The sequence below is a fragment of the Carlito syrichta genome, unplaced genomic scaffold, assembly GCF_000164805.1.
Source record: "Carlito syrichta isolate Samal-C Ts95f unplaced genomic scaffold, Tarsius_syrichta-2.0.1 Scaffold287855, whole genome shotgun sequence".
Lineage (NCBI taxonomy): Eukaryota > Metazoa > Chordata > Mammalia > Primates > Tarsiidae > Carlito > Carlito syrichta.
Window position 1 is genome coordinate 50,413 of NW_007231951.1, and position 13,400 is coordinate 63,812.

Below are 13,400 nucleotides of genomic sequence, written 5' to 3' on the forward strand. Positions count from 1 at the left end.
TATCATCCATCCACACAAGGACTTGGGATTTCACTGTGAGTGAGGTGGGAAGCTACCGCAGGGTGTGAACAGAGAAGTAATGTGATCTGCCCCAGGTTTTTAGTGGATCATTAAGGCCACTCTGTTGAAAAACAATGTAGGGAAGTAAGGGCAGAAATCAGAAGACCAGTTGGAAGACCTAGAGCAGTTTTCCAGGGAGCAATGATGGTTGAATAGCAGATATGAATAGATATTGGGTAGGATTGGATATGATATTAGATATTTAATATGGTTGGATATGATATTGGATATCAGATATTGTTGAATATTGAGTATGATTGGATATGACGTTGGATATTGATATGATTGGATATGATTGCATACTGGTGTGATTGGATATAATGTTAGATATTAGATATGATTGGATATCGGATATGATTGGATATGGTATTGGATATTGGATATGATTGGATATGATGTTGGATATTGGATATGATTGGATATAATTGGATATCAGATTTGACTGGACATGATATTGGGTATTGGATATGATTGGATATCAGATACGATTGTATATGATGTTGGATATTGGATGTGATTGAATATGATATTGAGTATTGGATATGCTTGAATGGTGGAGTCAACAGGGTTTTCCGACGAATTTGATGTGAACTGTAAGAGACTAGTAGTACCTACACATTAGTTATATAGAAAAGCATATCCACTGGGGATAAATGCCTAAAACCTCTTGCTTATAGGGATGCAGTGGAGGCCACTGGAATAGACTAAATATAGTCTATGGGAATTCTGAGGAGAGAGAGACCTCTCAGTGGAGGAGGCCAAGGCTGGACTTGACTGGACCTTGAAGAATAGATGGGATTCAGATGGGTGGAAAGGCCCAGGTAGGTTGTGAGGAGATCAGTAAAGGAAGGAGGCTGGTTCTGCTCCAGGTCTGTTCTTAGTGTCTGCTTGCATGAAGTCTTGAGTACAGGCTTTAGATCTTATGGTCTTCAGATTAGAATGGTAGCAGGAGGGCAGTTTGTCCCACTCCTGAACTCCAGGGAGAGCAGTTTAGATCTTTTTCTTTAGTCAGTGGGGAGTGATTGGGAGTTTTTGACGGGGAGAGTGAGTGATAAAGCTTGCTTCAACAACTTGTTTTTCTTAGGCCTGGTGTGGTGGCTCATACCTATATCCTAGCACTTTGTGAGGCTAAGGTGGGAGGATTGCTTGAGTCCAGGGGTTCAAAATCAATCTGGGCAACATAGTAGGACCTTGTCCCTACAAAAAAATAAAAAATTAGCCAGGCATGATGGCGTGTGCCTATAGTCCCAGCTACTTGGGAGACTGAGATGGAAGGATCGCCTGAGCCCAGGAGATCAAGGCTGTGGTGGGTCGTGGTCGTGCTACTGTACTCCAGCCTAGGCAACAGAGTGTGACCTCAACTCAAAAACCCCAAAAAAACCAGTGCGCTTCTCTTATAGGCTCTGAATGGGTGCCATGGTTAATCAGTTTATGTTAACTCAGTAGCCAGAAAACTTTAACTTCTTTCCAGAGAATGAATTATTTATTAAATAGGACCACATCAAGAGTTATAGCTGTTTGTGAGTGATTCCATGTACAGTGTATATGTCAGTGAGTCCACTGGACTTAAAATTGCTTGCTGGGCCAGGCTTGGTGGCTCAGCCTGTCATCCCAGCACTTTGGGAGGCCAAGGCGAGTGGATTGCCTGAGCCCGTGGGTTCGAGACCCGCCCAGGTAACTTGGCGAGACCTCGTCTCTACAATAAATCAAAAATTAGTCCGGCATGGTAGCGCTAGCCTGTAGTTCCAGCTACAGGCAAGGCTGAGGTGGAAGGATCACTGGAGCCCATCGGGTCGACACTGGGGTGGCCGTGAGTGTGCCGCTGCACTCAAGCCTGGGCGATGGAGTGAGACTCCAACTCATATATAATAAAAACATGTGATTATTTTGGTTCTGGCTATATTGCTGAATTTTAAAAAGCCTTATCTACATTTTATACAGTAGAGTTTTTTTGGTGAATGCTGTTTAATTAATTTCCCATCCACTGGATGATTGTGTGTGTCTTGACACCCACACCCTGCACAATCCTGCTTGGCACACCAAAATGTTGCATTCAGGTGCCCCAGGCATAAACAGTATGGCGGAAATACCCTTTTCCCTCTCTGTGTTTGTAAGACAGTCTCTTTCACGCCAGAAGAACTATTTCGGGAGGATGATTCATGTCACATTTTGGTCTCATTACAGTTTTAAGTTGTAAATGATGCTGGTTTGCCTGGAGGTATAAACATAAATTTTTATGTTTTTATCTTCCTATGCATATGGGAATACCTGCAACTGAAAAAGTACTTTCTATTCTTGAGTTACAGTCTAGGCTATAAACAAAGAGATTAACAAGATCTTTATCGAAATTTTAATTTTATTTATGTAAAGCATGCTTCTTAAAGAGTACCAATTACTTGTGGCTCTGCCTCCATTTATGTATTTCCAAACACAGATGGAGAGTCAAAGAACCTAATGTCTTATTGTTACAAGCAGATGATTCTGTAAAATAAACACTGTGCTTTGTCTTTTGAAACAGTGTGAAAAGTGAGAGCAGGTGTTAAATTACCGTCTTGCTGTCTGTAGTTAAAAGTAACAGGAGGTACGATCTTATTCAAAGTTTATTTAGGTGGGGATGGTAAAGTAGGTGATAATTATTCCAATTTGCTTTCTGGAAAATATAGCACTATTGAAAGGATAGGGTAGAACTTTCTTATTTATTCAGTGGTTAAAAATGCACGATAGCAATAGAAATGAGAGATATTCAACACCTGAGTTTGTTATTATGCCTTACATCAAACTGCCTTCAAAGTGTTCCCAAATAACTGAGTTTGAATAGGATAAAGTTGGGTTTGGAACACAGCTAGATTTTTCTATGACTCTCAAGGAATTCCATATCCTGTCTTAAAGTTTTAAAATTGACAAAATATGATTTATTTTTGCAATGACGGATGTGAAAATAGAAAAATTAAAAAAAAACCCTATAGGAATGCTAATGAATTTGTTGTTGTTGTTTGCTATAAGCTCATTTTGATGGCAAATTTTTTTGGACACAGTGACAACCTTTCTGATCCACTGACAGTGAAATGTACTCCCTCCCCACTACCCTTGGACACATGCTTTAAAAAATTATTTTCTGGTGGGTGCGGTGGCTCAAGTCTATAATTCCAGCACTTTGGGAGGCCGAGGTGAGGGGATTGCTTGAGCCCATGGATTCGAGAACAGCCTGGGCAACTTGGTGAGACCTCATCTCTACAATAAGTCAAAAAGTTAGCCGGGGTTGTGGCAGTGTGTGCCTGAAGTTCCAGCTACTTGGAAGGCTGAGGCTGAAGGATCACCTGAGCCCAGCAGGTCGACGCTGGGGTAGCCGTTAGTGTGCCTCTGCACTCCAGCCTGGACGACGGAATGAGACTCCAACGCAAAAAAAAAAAAAATTATTTTCTGATCCATCTGTAGTTGGTGCTTTCCATTTGAACCTTCTGACCTAAGTCAAAGAGATTTATTTATCTTTAAGTAATAGTTCTCATTAACAATAAACCAAATGCATTGTAAGATCTTATTTGATTCTGAAGTGGTGGTTTGAAAAAATGAGCAATTTGAAGGCATTTACACAGCTTTGCCAATTCAGCTGAATCCAGCCTCCTGGCAAAATCTGGCCTTGAATTCCCGCATCCTGCTAGACTCTTAAAGTTATGACAAGAGACGTCTACTTTTTTCTTATCATGAGACTTTTTTTTTAATTAAAAAAAATTTTTTTTAGCCATGCATGGTGGCACATGCTTGTGGTTCCAGCTACCATACCTGGCTAACTTTTTGATTTTATTGTAGAGAGGAGATCTCGCCATGTTGCCCAGGCTGGTCTCGAACCCCTGGACTCAGGTAATCCACTCTCCTCTGCCTCCCAAAGTGCTGGGATTACAGGCTGAGTCACTGTGCCTGGCTGAGACTTTTTTTTTTTTTAAACTTTCTCTTGGTTATTCGATGACTGTCTCATTAACTAGACTGAGTCTCTACTTCTAGAAATTTGAATTTAGTGGTTCAGGGGTGGGCCCTAAACACTTAAATTAAAAAAAAACAAACAAAAGCTACCCAAAAGCTCATCAGATAGTTCTGATGCTCTAAGAGGACAACAGGTAGCAATTAAATAAAAGACCAGATTTGCAACCCAAACGTCAACATAGACACATCCTGAAGGTCCTTGTTTTTGGTCGTTAATTGGGTTTAGCTGTGACCTGTCCGTGGTATGACAGTGGAATCAGAGAACCCCGAACACTCAACTGAAATGTTGCTGTATTTCACATCTCCCCTTCTGTCTTCTCAGCCATCATGTACGTCATGGGAGCACTCGGTCCTGCAGTGGGATATTTATTAGGTGGACTTCTTATTGGTTTTTATGTTGATCCCAGAAATCCCGTTCACCTTGACCAGAATGACCCTCGTTTCATTGGAAACTGGTAAGAATTGTTTTCTAATTTTTTCATTTTACTTCTTACTGATGATAGAGTCATAGTTAAAATTGTGGTTAAAATTTCCTTAATGGGGAGATGAAAAACAACTGACAGATGCTTGGGGGCATGATAGGCCGAATAATCCCCCTCCTCCAGGAAAGCCGTTTCCTAATCCCCGGAACCTATGAATATGTTACTTTACATGGCAAGAGGGACTTTGCAGATGTGATTAAGCTGTGGATCTTGAGATCATTTTAGATGACTTGAGTGGGCCCAGTGTAATCAAAGGAAAGAGGACAGGAAGGAAGACCAGAATCAGAGAAGGGATATGCTGATTAAACCAGAGGATGGATGATGTGCTTTGAAGGCGGAGAGAGGGACTGTGGGCCGCAGAGAGCAGGTGAACTTTAGGACAAGGAAAAGCAAGGAAATGGTTTCTTCCCTAGAGCCTCCAGAAGGAGTATAGCCCTTTCAGCCCGTTTCCCACTTCTGACCTCCAGAACTGTAAGATAATCAATTTGTGTTGTTTGCAGCCGCTGAGTGTGTGGCAACTTGTTACAGCAGCACTAGGAAACTCATACAGAGGATTTGGGGTTAGTGACTGACTCTGCATTCTCTAGGATAGGGCTGTTTCCTTTATAACAGAGTGAAGGAAAAGGACTGCCTATTATAAAAGTGCCTATGTGGGGACTTTCCTGCTTCCTTTAACTACACCTTTCATTATCTTTTCTGTGCCTTAAAAAAAAAAGTTCTTTCCATGCTATTGTTCTATTAGTGTTTTGGCTTTACAACCCTCTTCCACTTCCTGGAACTCTAGCCCTGCCTCTACATTGTCACACCAGTGAATCTCTTCTCTTGGTAATATTTAGTTTCCCCATGTGTGCTAGAGATTTAGCCACCCTCTCACTCGCTAGGCCTTAACTGTCCTGCAAAATAAGTCATGCTTAGGACTTAGAACGGGAACTCCAACTTTGGATGTTATTTATCCAAATAACCAAGCTGGTGTTTGAGCTTTTGACAGTCCTCACCTTGAACGAGAGTTATTTCTTCAGACTGCAAGCTCTAACTGAAAATATTGATATCCTGAATCTACTTCACGAGAATTAGCCATAGGTATTCATTGATAAGTCATTTTCATTTTACAACAAAGAGAATACTTCAGTATTAGAATTCATATGTGTCAAGTAATTATTTTCTAAAGAATTTCTTAGGGTACTTTGTTTTCTCTGTGTTTCATTATAGGATAATAACCTCATAGCTCTGAGGTTGGTAGAAATAATGTTTAACGTTATCTATTTTCAAAGCAGCAAGCAAATATTGTTATACAATGTAAACAACGCTCTTTGAAGCTGGAAGTGCTAAGCCGGATAGAATTTTCACATCACACAAAAAGGAGTTCCCCTGTTAACATTAGGGGAATAACACAGGAGTTTTAAGTTCTTGACTGATAGTGAAATTTTTGGTCTCAGCTGTGTTCTTTTCGGTTCTGAAATAAATCAGGGTAGAATTTTTTTTTTCATTGTCAGAAAACTAGATTAATTAAATGTATCTATGAACATCCAGTGTATATTCTGTACCCTATAGCGAGGCCCACAAGAAGGGACGGAGGTAGGGGAACATCTGGAGAGAGAGAAAGATGAGGAGGACCAAGTCGGGGCAGGGAGAAGGAGGTGGAGCAAGGGCTTTAGTCTTCCAGGTACTGGATGCTGTTTTGTGAACATTTTCTAGAAGACATTAATCTAGTTGGCAGCAAAATGGATCCGAGCACAGGCCCCTGAAGCTTAAATCCTAGCCTGCTACCTAATACCTATGTGATCTTGGGGAAGTTACTCTGTGCTTCACTTTATTTTTTTTTTTAATTTGTAAAAGAAGGTAGTTATGGTACCTACTTCATAGAGTTGTTGTGAATAATGAACAATTTTATATTTATATGTGTAGAACTCTAAATAGTTCCTGTTATACAGTATGTGTTAGCTATTGAGTCCTTTGAATTTAATCAGTGTTCAAGTAATTTTATCCATTTTAATGGCTCAATAGTAGTTCAATAAATGATAAAGATTGTCAATATAGACATACAGAATAAGGGGCTATTTAAATATGAATTTGATGTTTTTTGAGTCAAGGTCTCACTCTGTCCCCCAAGCTAGAGTGCAGTGGCATAATTATGGTTCATTGCAGGCTCTACCTATTGGGTTCAGGCGATCCTCCTGCCTCAGCCTCTTGGGTAGGTGGGACTACAGCCACACATCACCAAGCCTGCCTAATTTATTTTATTTTATTTTTGTACAGATGAGGTCTTGCTTTGTTGCCCAGGCTGGTCTCGAACTCTTGGGCTCAAACAATCCTCCTGCCTTGGCCTCCCAAAGTGCTGGGATTACAGGTGTGAGCCACCACATTCACCCTGAATTTGAATTTTATCAAGTAACTCTGTTTGTAACAGACTTCTGCCTGTTGAACAAAGACATTGTTATTTGATGCAATGCTATTTTATATGCTGTCTAGCAGTAGTGATAGGTTTTCAGTTAATATATGCATGTACTGAAAGAGAATGAATGAACGAATAATGTTAAAATTTGTTGGGTGCTTACTTTGTGTCAAGCATTGTACTAAGCTTTACAAGCATTCTCATTTAAGCCTGTAACAACCATATGTAGTCACTGATGTTATGCAGGTAAGGAAATTGATGCTTGGGGAGTTGAATAATTTGCCCAGTGCCTCAAAGTCAGTGAGAACTGGGATAAGAAACTGACTCCAAGGCAGAGCTGTTAGTACACTTAACTGACCTGCTTAGTGAATGGTCTTTGAGTGAATGGTTCTTGAAAGGGATTTAGGTACCCTGGCTTTTCAAGTTTAAGTATTATTAATGTATCTTTTCTCAACATATAATGAACACTCTCTTGTCTTACCCAGCTTTTCTCAAGGTCTCTTTAGCATCCTCATTTACTTTTTTTTAAATTTTTTTATTTTTGAGTCGAAGTCTCACTCCATCGCCCAGGCTGGAGTGCAGTGGCACACTCATGGTCACCCCAGTGTCAACCGGCCGGGCTCCGGCCATCCTTTCCCTCAGCCTTCCAAGTAGCTGGAACTACCACACCCAGCTAATTTTTTTTTAAAATATGTTTTAGAGACAAGGTCTCACCATGTTGCCCAGGCTGGTTTTGAACCTGTGGGCTCAGGCAATCCACTCGCCTTGGCCTTCCAAAATGCTGAGATTACAGGCTGAGCCATTGAGTCTGGCCCCTCTCTCTGAACTTTGATGGCAACTCTTAATCTACACCTCATCATCCAACACTTAATTGTATGCATTCTTGCATTTCTTGGAGATGGTTACTTATATTTTTGGCTATCTTACAACTGCGTTATAAGTATTGACGACAAGGACCAAATCTAAATATCTTTGGTAGCCCGCATACTCAGAGTAGTATTGTGAGGCCCAGATAAGTGAGGATTAATACCTTCTTAGTGTTTGCAAAATAATAATAATAATAATTGAATGCCATCAACAATTTAATATATACTTCACATGAGATGTTAGTACTTTTCTTCTAAGAAAAAGTATCTGTATTGACCCACAAAGCATGCTATACAGTCTGTATTATTTTTTCTATTAAATTTATGATTTAGTGATTTATTATAAAATGTACATCTTAGGAGGGTAACAATGTTAGTTAGCAGAGCTAACCTATAGGTGCTCAAAAATATTTGAATGACATGCTAGTCCGGTTGCTGATGATAATATTCAATACCATACTAATACTGGGTAGATTTCTCATTTATATCACAGACTCCCTCTGTATTGTTAGTGTGCCCAACTTCTTACTGATTATAAAACATTTTCTCCGGAGAATTTTATTACCACAGACGTTTACTTTGCTAATGTGTTCTCACTGACAAAACAAAAGCCATAAATGCGATTCACATTTCCTAATTTTTTAGGTGGAGTGGATTCCTCCTTTGTGCCATTGCAATGTTTCTTGTGATATTCCCAATGTTTACTTTTCCAAAAAAGCTCCCACCTCGACACAAGAAAAAGAAAAAGAAAAAGTTTTCTGTTGATATGAGCGATGACGATGTTATGATGGAAAAATCAAACCATAACGAACAAGTGGACAAAAAAGTTTCTTCTATAGGATTTGGAAAGAATGTCAGAGGTAAAGTATAGCTCTTAAGTAAATACGTTCATGCTGTTTAGATCAGTGCTACTCAAAGTGTGGTCCTAGACCAGTGCTGTCCACCAACTGTGTGGCTGGTCTGTGGCTGGCCCGTGGCTGGATAAGTAGAGATTGATAGTAAGTGTTACAAAATTTTTTAGAAGTTTGAGTAATTTTATGACTGCTGCATCGAATGATAATTTAAAAGTTGGACTTATAATTTGTATGTTTTTTAGATGATTAATTTTCTAATTTATTTTGCAGAAGTATCAGTAGATGACAGACTGGAAATGATAATTTTGGAAAATGTTCCTTTTTTGTTTGAGAAGCACTGATTTAGATCGTAAAGACATGGGTGTTCATATCTAGCATTTACTGTAATTAGAGATGTCTGATCGTTAAAATACTTACTGCATTGTTTAATGGATGGTTTGTTTCAGGGGAGCAGTGACTTTGGTAGTGCAGTCTGATGCTTACATAAGTATAAAACCCACCACTAGGAAGGGATCCCACTCAACTGCCGCTCTGTTAAATGCTTGCATGTGGCCATGGAGAAGGGTGGCCCAGGGAGTGGGCTCCAAACCCAGTATGAAAACATCCAGAATGTCTCAATGATGTACTGGCCTATTTTTTCATTTTTAGTTCTCTTAAAAACATCAGTTATATACAAGCTAGATTAGGCAACCTAAAATTTAAATATTTTGAATTGATCTTAACCAGACAATCTTTGTTCAGTATTCAGTACATCCATCAAATGGCAATAAGTCCCTTTAATTCTAGAAACCTATCACGCTACACTCTCATAAGTTTCAGCTTTGTTTCCTGAATTCTCTGAATTGACTTTTTTGGTATAAAATATGAAGCATAATATTAATCCAGTGTTTACCTTCGTTGAAATTGTTTTAGTTAAAATTTACCCAGGTCTATTATCATCTTATTTAGACTTTTTTTAGTGTGGCCAAAGAGAAACTTTTGAGGCCCAGAATAAAGTTCCTTATATCATATAGACCTGTCCCTTCGGCCTAAGAAGAATAGTAGTTCAATTGAACCTTTTCTGGTTTTTTTTTTTTTTTTTTTTAGTTGGGGCCTCACTCTGTTATCTGGACTGGAGTGCAGAAGCAGGATCATGGCTCACCACAGCCTTGATCTCCTGGGCTCAAGGGATCCCCCTACCTCCGCCTCCCAAGTAGCTGGGACTCCAGGCACATGCTACCACACCTGGCTAATTTTTAAATCTTTTTTTAGAGACTAAGTCTCACTATATTGCCCAGGCTGGTCTCGAACTCCTGAACCCCCACTGGCCTCTCAAAGTGTTGTGATTACAGGTGTGAGCCACGGCACTTGGTCAAATTGGACCATTTTTAAAGACTATATTTGTGAAAGCAAGTGAAGTGACACTTCATTGAAAATACTTCTTCCCAGTTAAGTTTTAAATTTGCCTTCCACCCATTATTTTGTGACACTGTGCACTTTTGGAACTGCCAAAATGACTTCTTATGCTCTAATAACATAAAAGGTTCTCTGGATAGCAGCATGACCTGGGCTCTTTCCACGTGGACCAGATCACCATTTTTCATGAATGTATTATAGATCATTATGGTTATTAGCAAAGGGGTGAATTTTTTTTTCAACTCAATTGAGACAAAGTTGGTGTTAAGGAATTTAAAACATAGAAATAGACTTAGAGTCTTAATTTATGGAGAAGATAAAGTAGATTCAAGGAGAGAAATAAAGGCGCAGGTAAGACAAAATTGTATATTTTATAGCTTGGGGGTAGCTGACTTGAATGTGAAATATATATCTAACAGATAGTGGAAAAAAGGGAGGAAGAGATTGAGATAAAATATTAGCAGTTCATACACCTGTTGATGGGAATGAGATTCTTCTGGAGAATGCAAGGTAGAAAATGTGTCAACGCCTCATCCACATTCTTGGCTCACCACAGACTTGCCATTTTCTTTTCTTTTTTTTTTTTTTTTTTGAGTTGGAGTCTCACTCTGCCACCCAGACTGGAGTGCAGTGGCAGCTCCCGGCCACCGCAGCCTCGACCTGCTGGGCTCTGGTGATCCTTCCGCCTCAGCCTTCCAAGTAGCTGGAACTACAGGCGCGTGCTACCATGCCCGTCTAATTTTTTATTTTTTGTAGAGACGAGATCTCGCCAAGTTGCCCGGGTGGATCTCAAACCCGCGGGCTCAGGCAATTCACTCGCCTTGGCCTCCCAAAGTACTGGGATTACAGGCTGAGCCACCGAGCCCAGCCTGACCTTGCCATTTTCATGGTGGAGGTGCACCAACTGCCGGGACTGGCATCATATGCCTGAGGGGTTTCCAGGACAACTGCTTGGCTCCTGCTTTAGGGCAGTCTTCAAGTACAGCACCAAGGAATGAACACCTCTGGCTCTCCATCCTTCAAAGAAGTCTTAACCCAGACGACTGATAAACACCCAGCTCCCTCGCCTCTGGGGTGAGACAATATCTAAGGTGTGTTTCCATATCTGTGGTGGGGCTGCCCTCTTTTCCAGGGCATCTGGGCTACACTCCCTGACCAGCATTCCCTGAGCTGCCCAAATAAGTTGCTTGGACTTGAATCCGTGTCTCAGGGCCTGTTTCTGCCGACCCACACTTAGACATGCAGGCTCCAAAGTGGTAAAAGCCATCACAGAATTTGAAAGTGATTTTTGGAAATGGACTCTCTTCACTGTTTTATTGGCTAACTTCTTGTACTGTCAGGCATGGTTTTTCTCCACTCAGTTTAATGGTTCAGGATATTTTCTTTTAAAATCAAGAATAAAGGGAGTCTTTGAACAGTAGTTGGTTATAAAACTTGTTTCTATTCTGATTTTCTTCTTAGTATTTCTGGTAAATACTCCTTTTTTACCCTAGGGCTTGATTATGGTGACTGATCCCACTTCTGATTGGGACACAGCTGATTCATTGTATTACTTCCACTTGTACTGGATTCTCTAATTCTATCAAGACTAGACTTTAAGAGACACTATCTTGCTAGAGAGAAATACTGTTTTAATTGGATTATACCGAAAATGTCTTGCTAAAAGTGAATCAGATGATATTGTAATAATGTTCAATTAGAATATTTAAAATTAATTCATATTTATCTGGCACACATTGATTTCCTTTAGAGTACTGAATACATATCACCTGAAGGGTGTGACTGTCTAATATTTAATATAGGTTTCAAAAGGAAAAATTAAATCCCTGAGAGTCATTTAGTTATTGATATAATTTGCTTTTTTTTTTTTTTTTACAAAGCTGAGATTCACTATTGAAGTCTTGCATTAAATAATGGCTGCTAAGATTTCATTTTGAGTCACATCCGAGTTTGAGTGCCAGATCTCTTTTTCTCTTTTATTTTCTGGAAGAGTGTTTCTTTTGGTCTTTATTTCATATTTGAAATTTAGATACCGATATTAGCTCCTTCAGAGAGGAGGTGGAAGTTGGTAACTTATGCTTCCTTAAGAATAAAATTATTTTGACTATCCAGGATGGCATTCTTTTGGGAAGTTCTATTGCAAAGAATGGTAGACGAAAATACACTGTACTTTCCATTCTCTGCCTCCACATTTTAATGACAGACATTGAGAATATCTGACTCAGTGTTTCCATATTCTTATTATAAATTATGCAGGAATAAGGCTAATTTAAAACACCACAAAAGGGAAAGTAGAATTCTCAGTATGTCTGCATTACATTCCACAAAGAGATCAGCATTGATTCTATCAAAATCTTACCAATAAAAAGAAACATTTAAAATATTTAAGTGGATCAATTTTCCTGAGGTTTGAGGTCCAGCATTTTAAAGCCTTCCAAATTTAACCAGGCATCTTCCTATCTAGAGAAATTTGAGTGGTAGTTAACCATAAGAAGAATTTTATTTTTGCATCTACTTTTACTCTTAATTGCTTAGCATTATTAATTTAACATAAAATATGACAGGCTTTTCTCTGCTAGAGTTTTGTCAGTGTTAGGGTGCAATATGTTAAAATCTTAACTAAATAAAATAGTTACCCTGAGATGATGAACTGATTTAAAGAGATCATTGAAAGTTACAGAATTTTGACTGGGCATGGTGGTTCATGCCTGTAATCCCAGCACTTTGGGAGGTCAAGGTGGGAGGATTGCTTGAGTACAGGAGTTTGAGACCAGCCTGGACAACATAGTGAGACCCTGTGACTATTTTAAAAAGAAAAAAATACACTTTTTATTTTAAAAAGAAAGTAACCAAATTTTGTTCATAGAAGGATAATGTTGGCATCATTAAATTCATTGAGCATTCACTCTTACAGAGGATGCTGCACTCCACGTTGTAGTTGTGAAGAACTGTGAGCTATGTTTTGCCCTCTGAGAGCTTAGAGTCCACTGAGGGAGACAGAACAAGTACAGGTAGAAAGATGTTAAAGATCATAAAATGAGAACAGACACAGTGGTGTGGTGGTCCAAGGCTGGAGAAGGAACATCCCTTTGAAAGATCATGGAAGGCTACGTGGAGGAGGTGGGATTTGAGATGAACCACGAAAGGCTGGGAGAGTTTCAGCAGGGGGAATTGGGGTGGTGGGAGTACTCCAGGCAAAGAGATCCAAGCCTGAAGGTAACACTGCGTAGATGTATTTGAGAATGTGTATTTGAGAATGCTGGTCAATGGTTTTGTGGCTGGTGTGTTGGGTATATGCAGCGGCGAACTGGGAGATGAGCTTGGGAAGGGGCCGTGGGCTGTATGTTGGAAAGCGAGAGGTCTAGCCTTCCTT

The 13,400-nt window shown here is 39.7% G+C and overlaps 1 protein-coding gene across 1 annotated transcript in view; it reads left to right on the forward strand.

Annotated features, from left to right (window-relative positions):
• Positions 1-4,350: 4,350 nt before the first annotated feature.
• SLCO5A1 (solute carrier organic anion transporter family member 5A1) overlaps positions 4,351-13,400 on the forward strand; it is a gene marked incomplete at its 5' end in the record, with an annotated part of 90,755 nt that continues 81,705 nt past the window's right edge. The window contains 2 exons of the mRNA XM_021709987.1: positions 4,351-4,493; positions 8,424-8,638. Of these exons, the coding sequence (XP_021565662.1) occupies positions 4,351-4,493; positions 8,424-8,638 (358 nt within the window). The remainder of the gene's footprint in view (positions 4,494-8,423; positions 8,639-13,400) is intronic.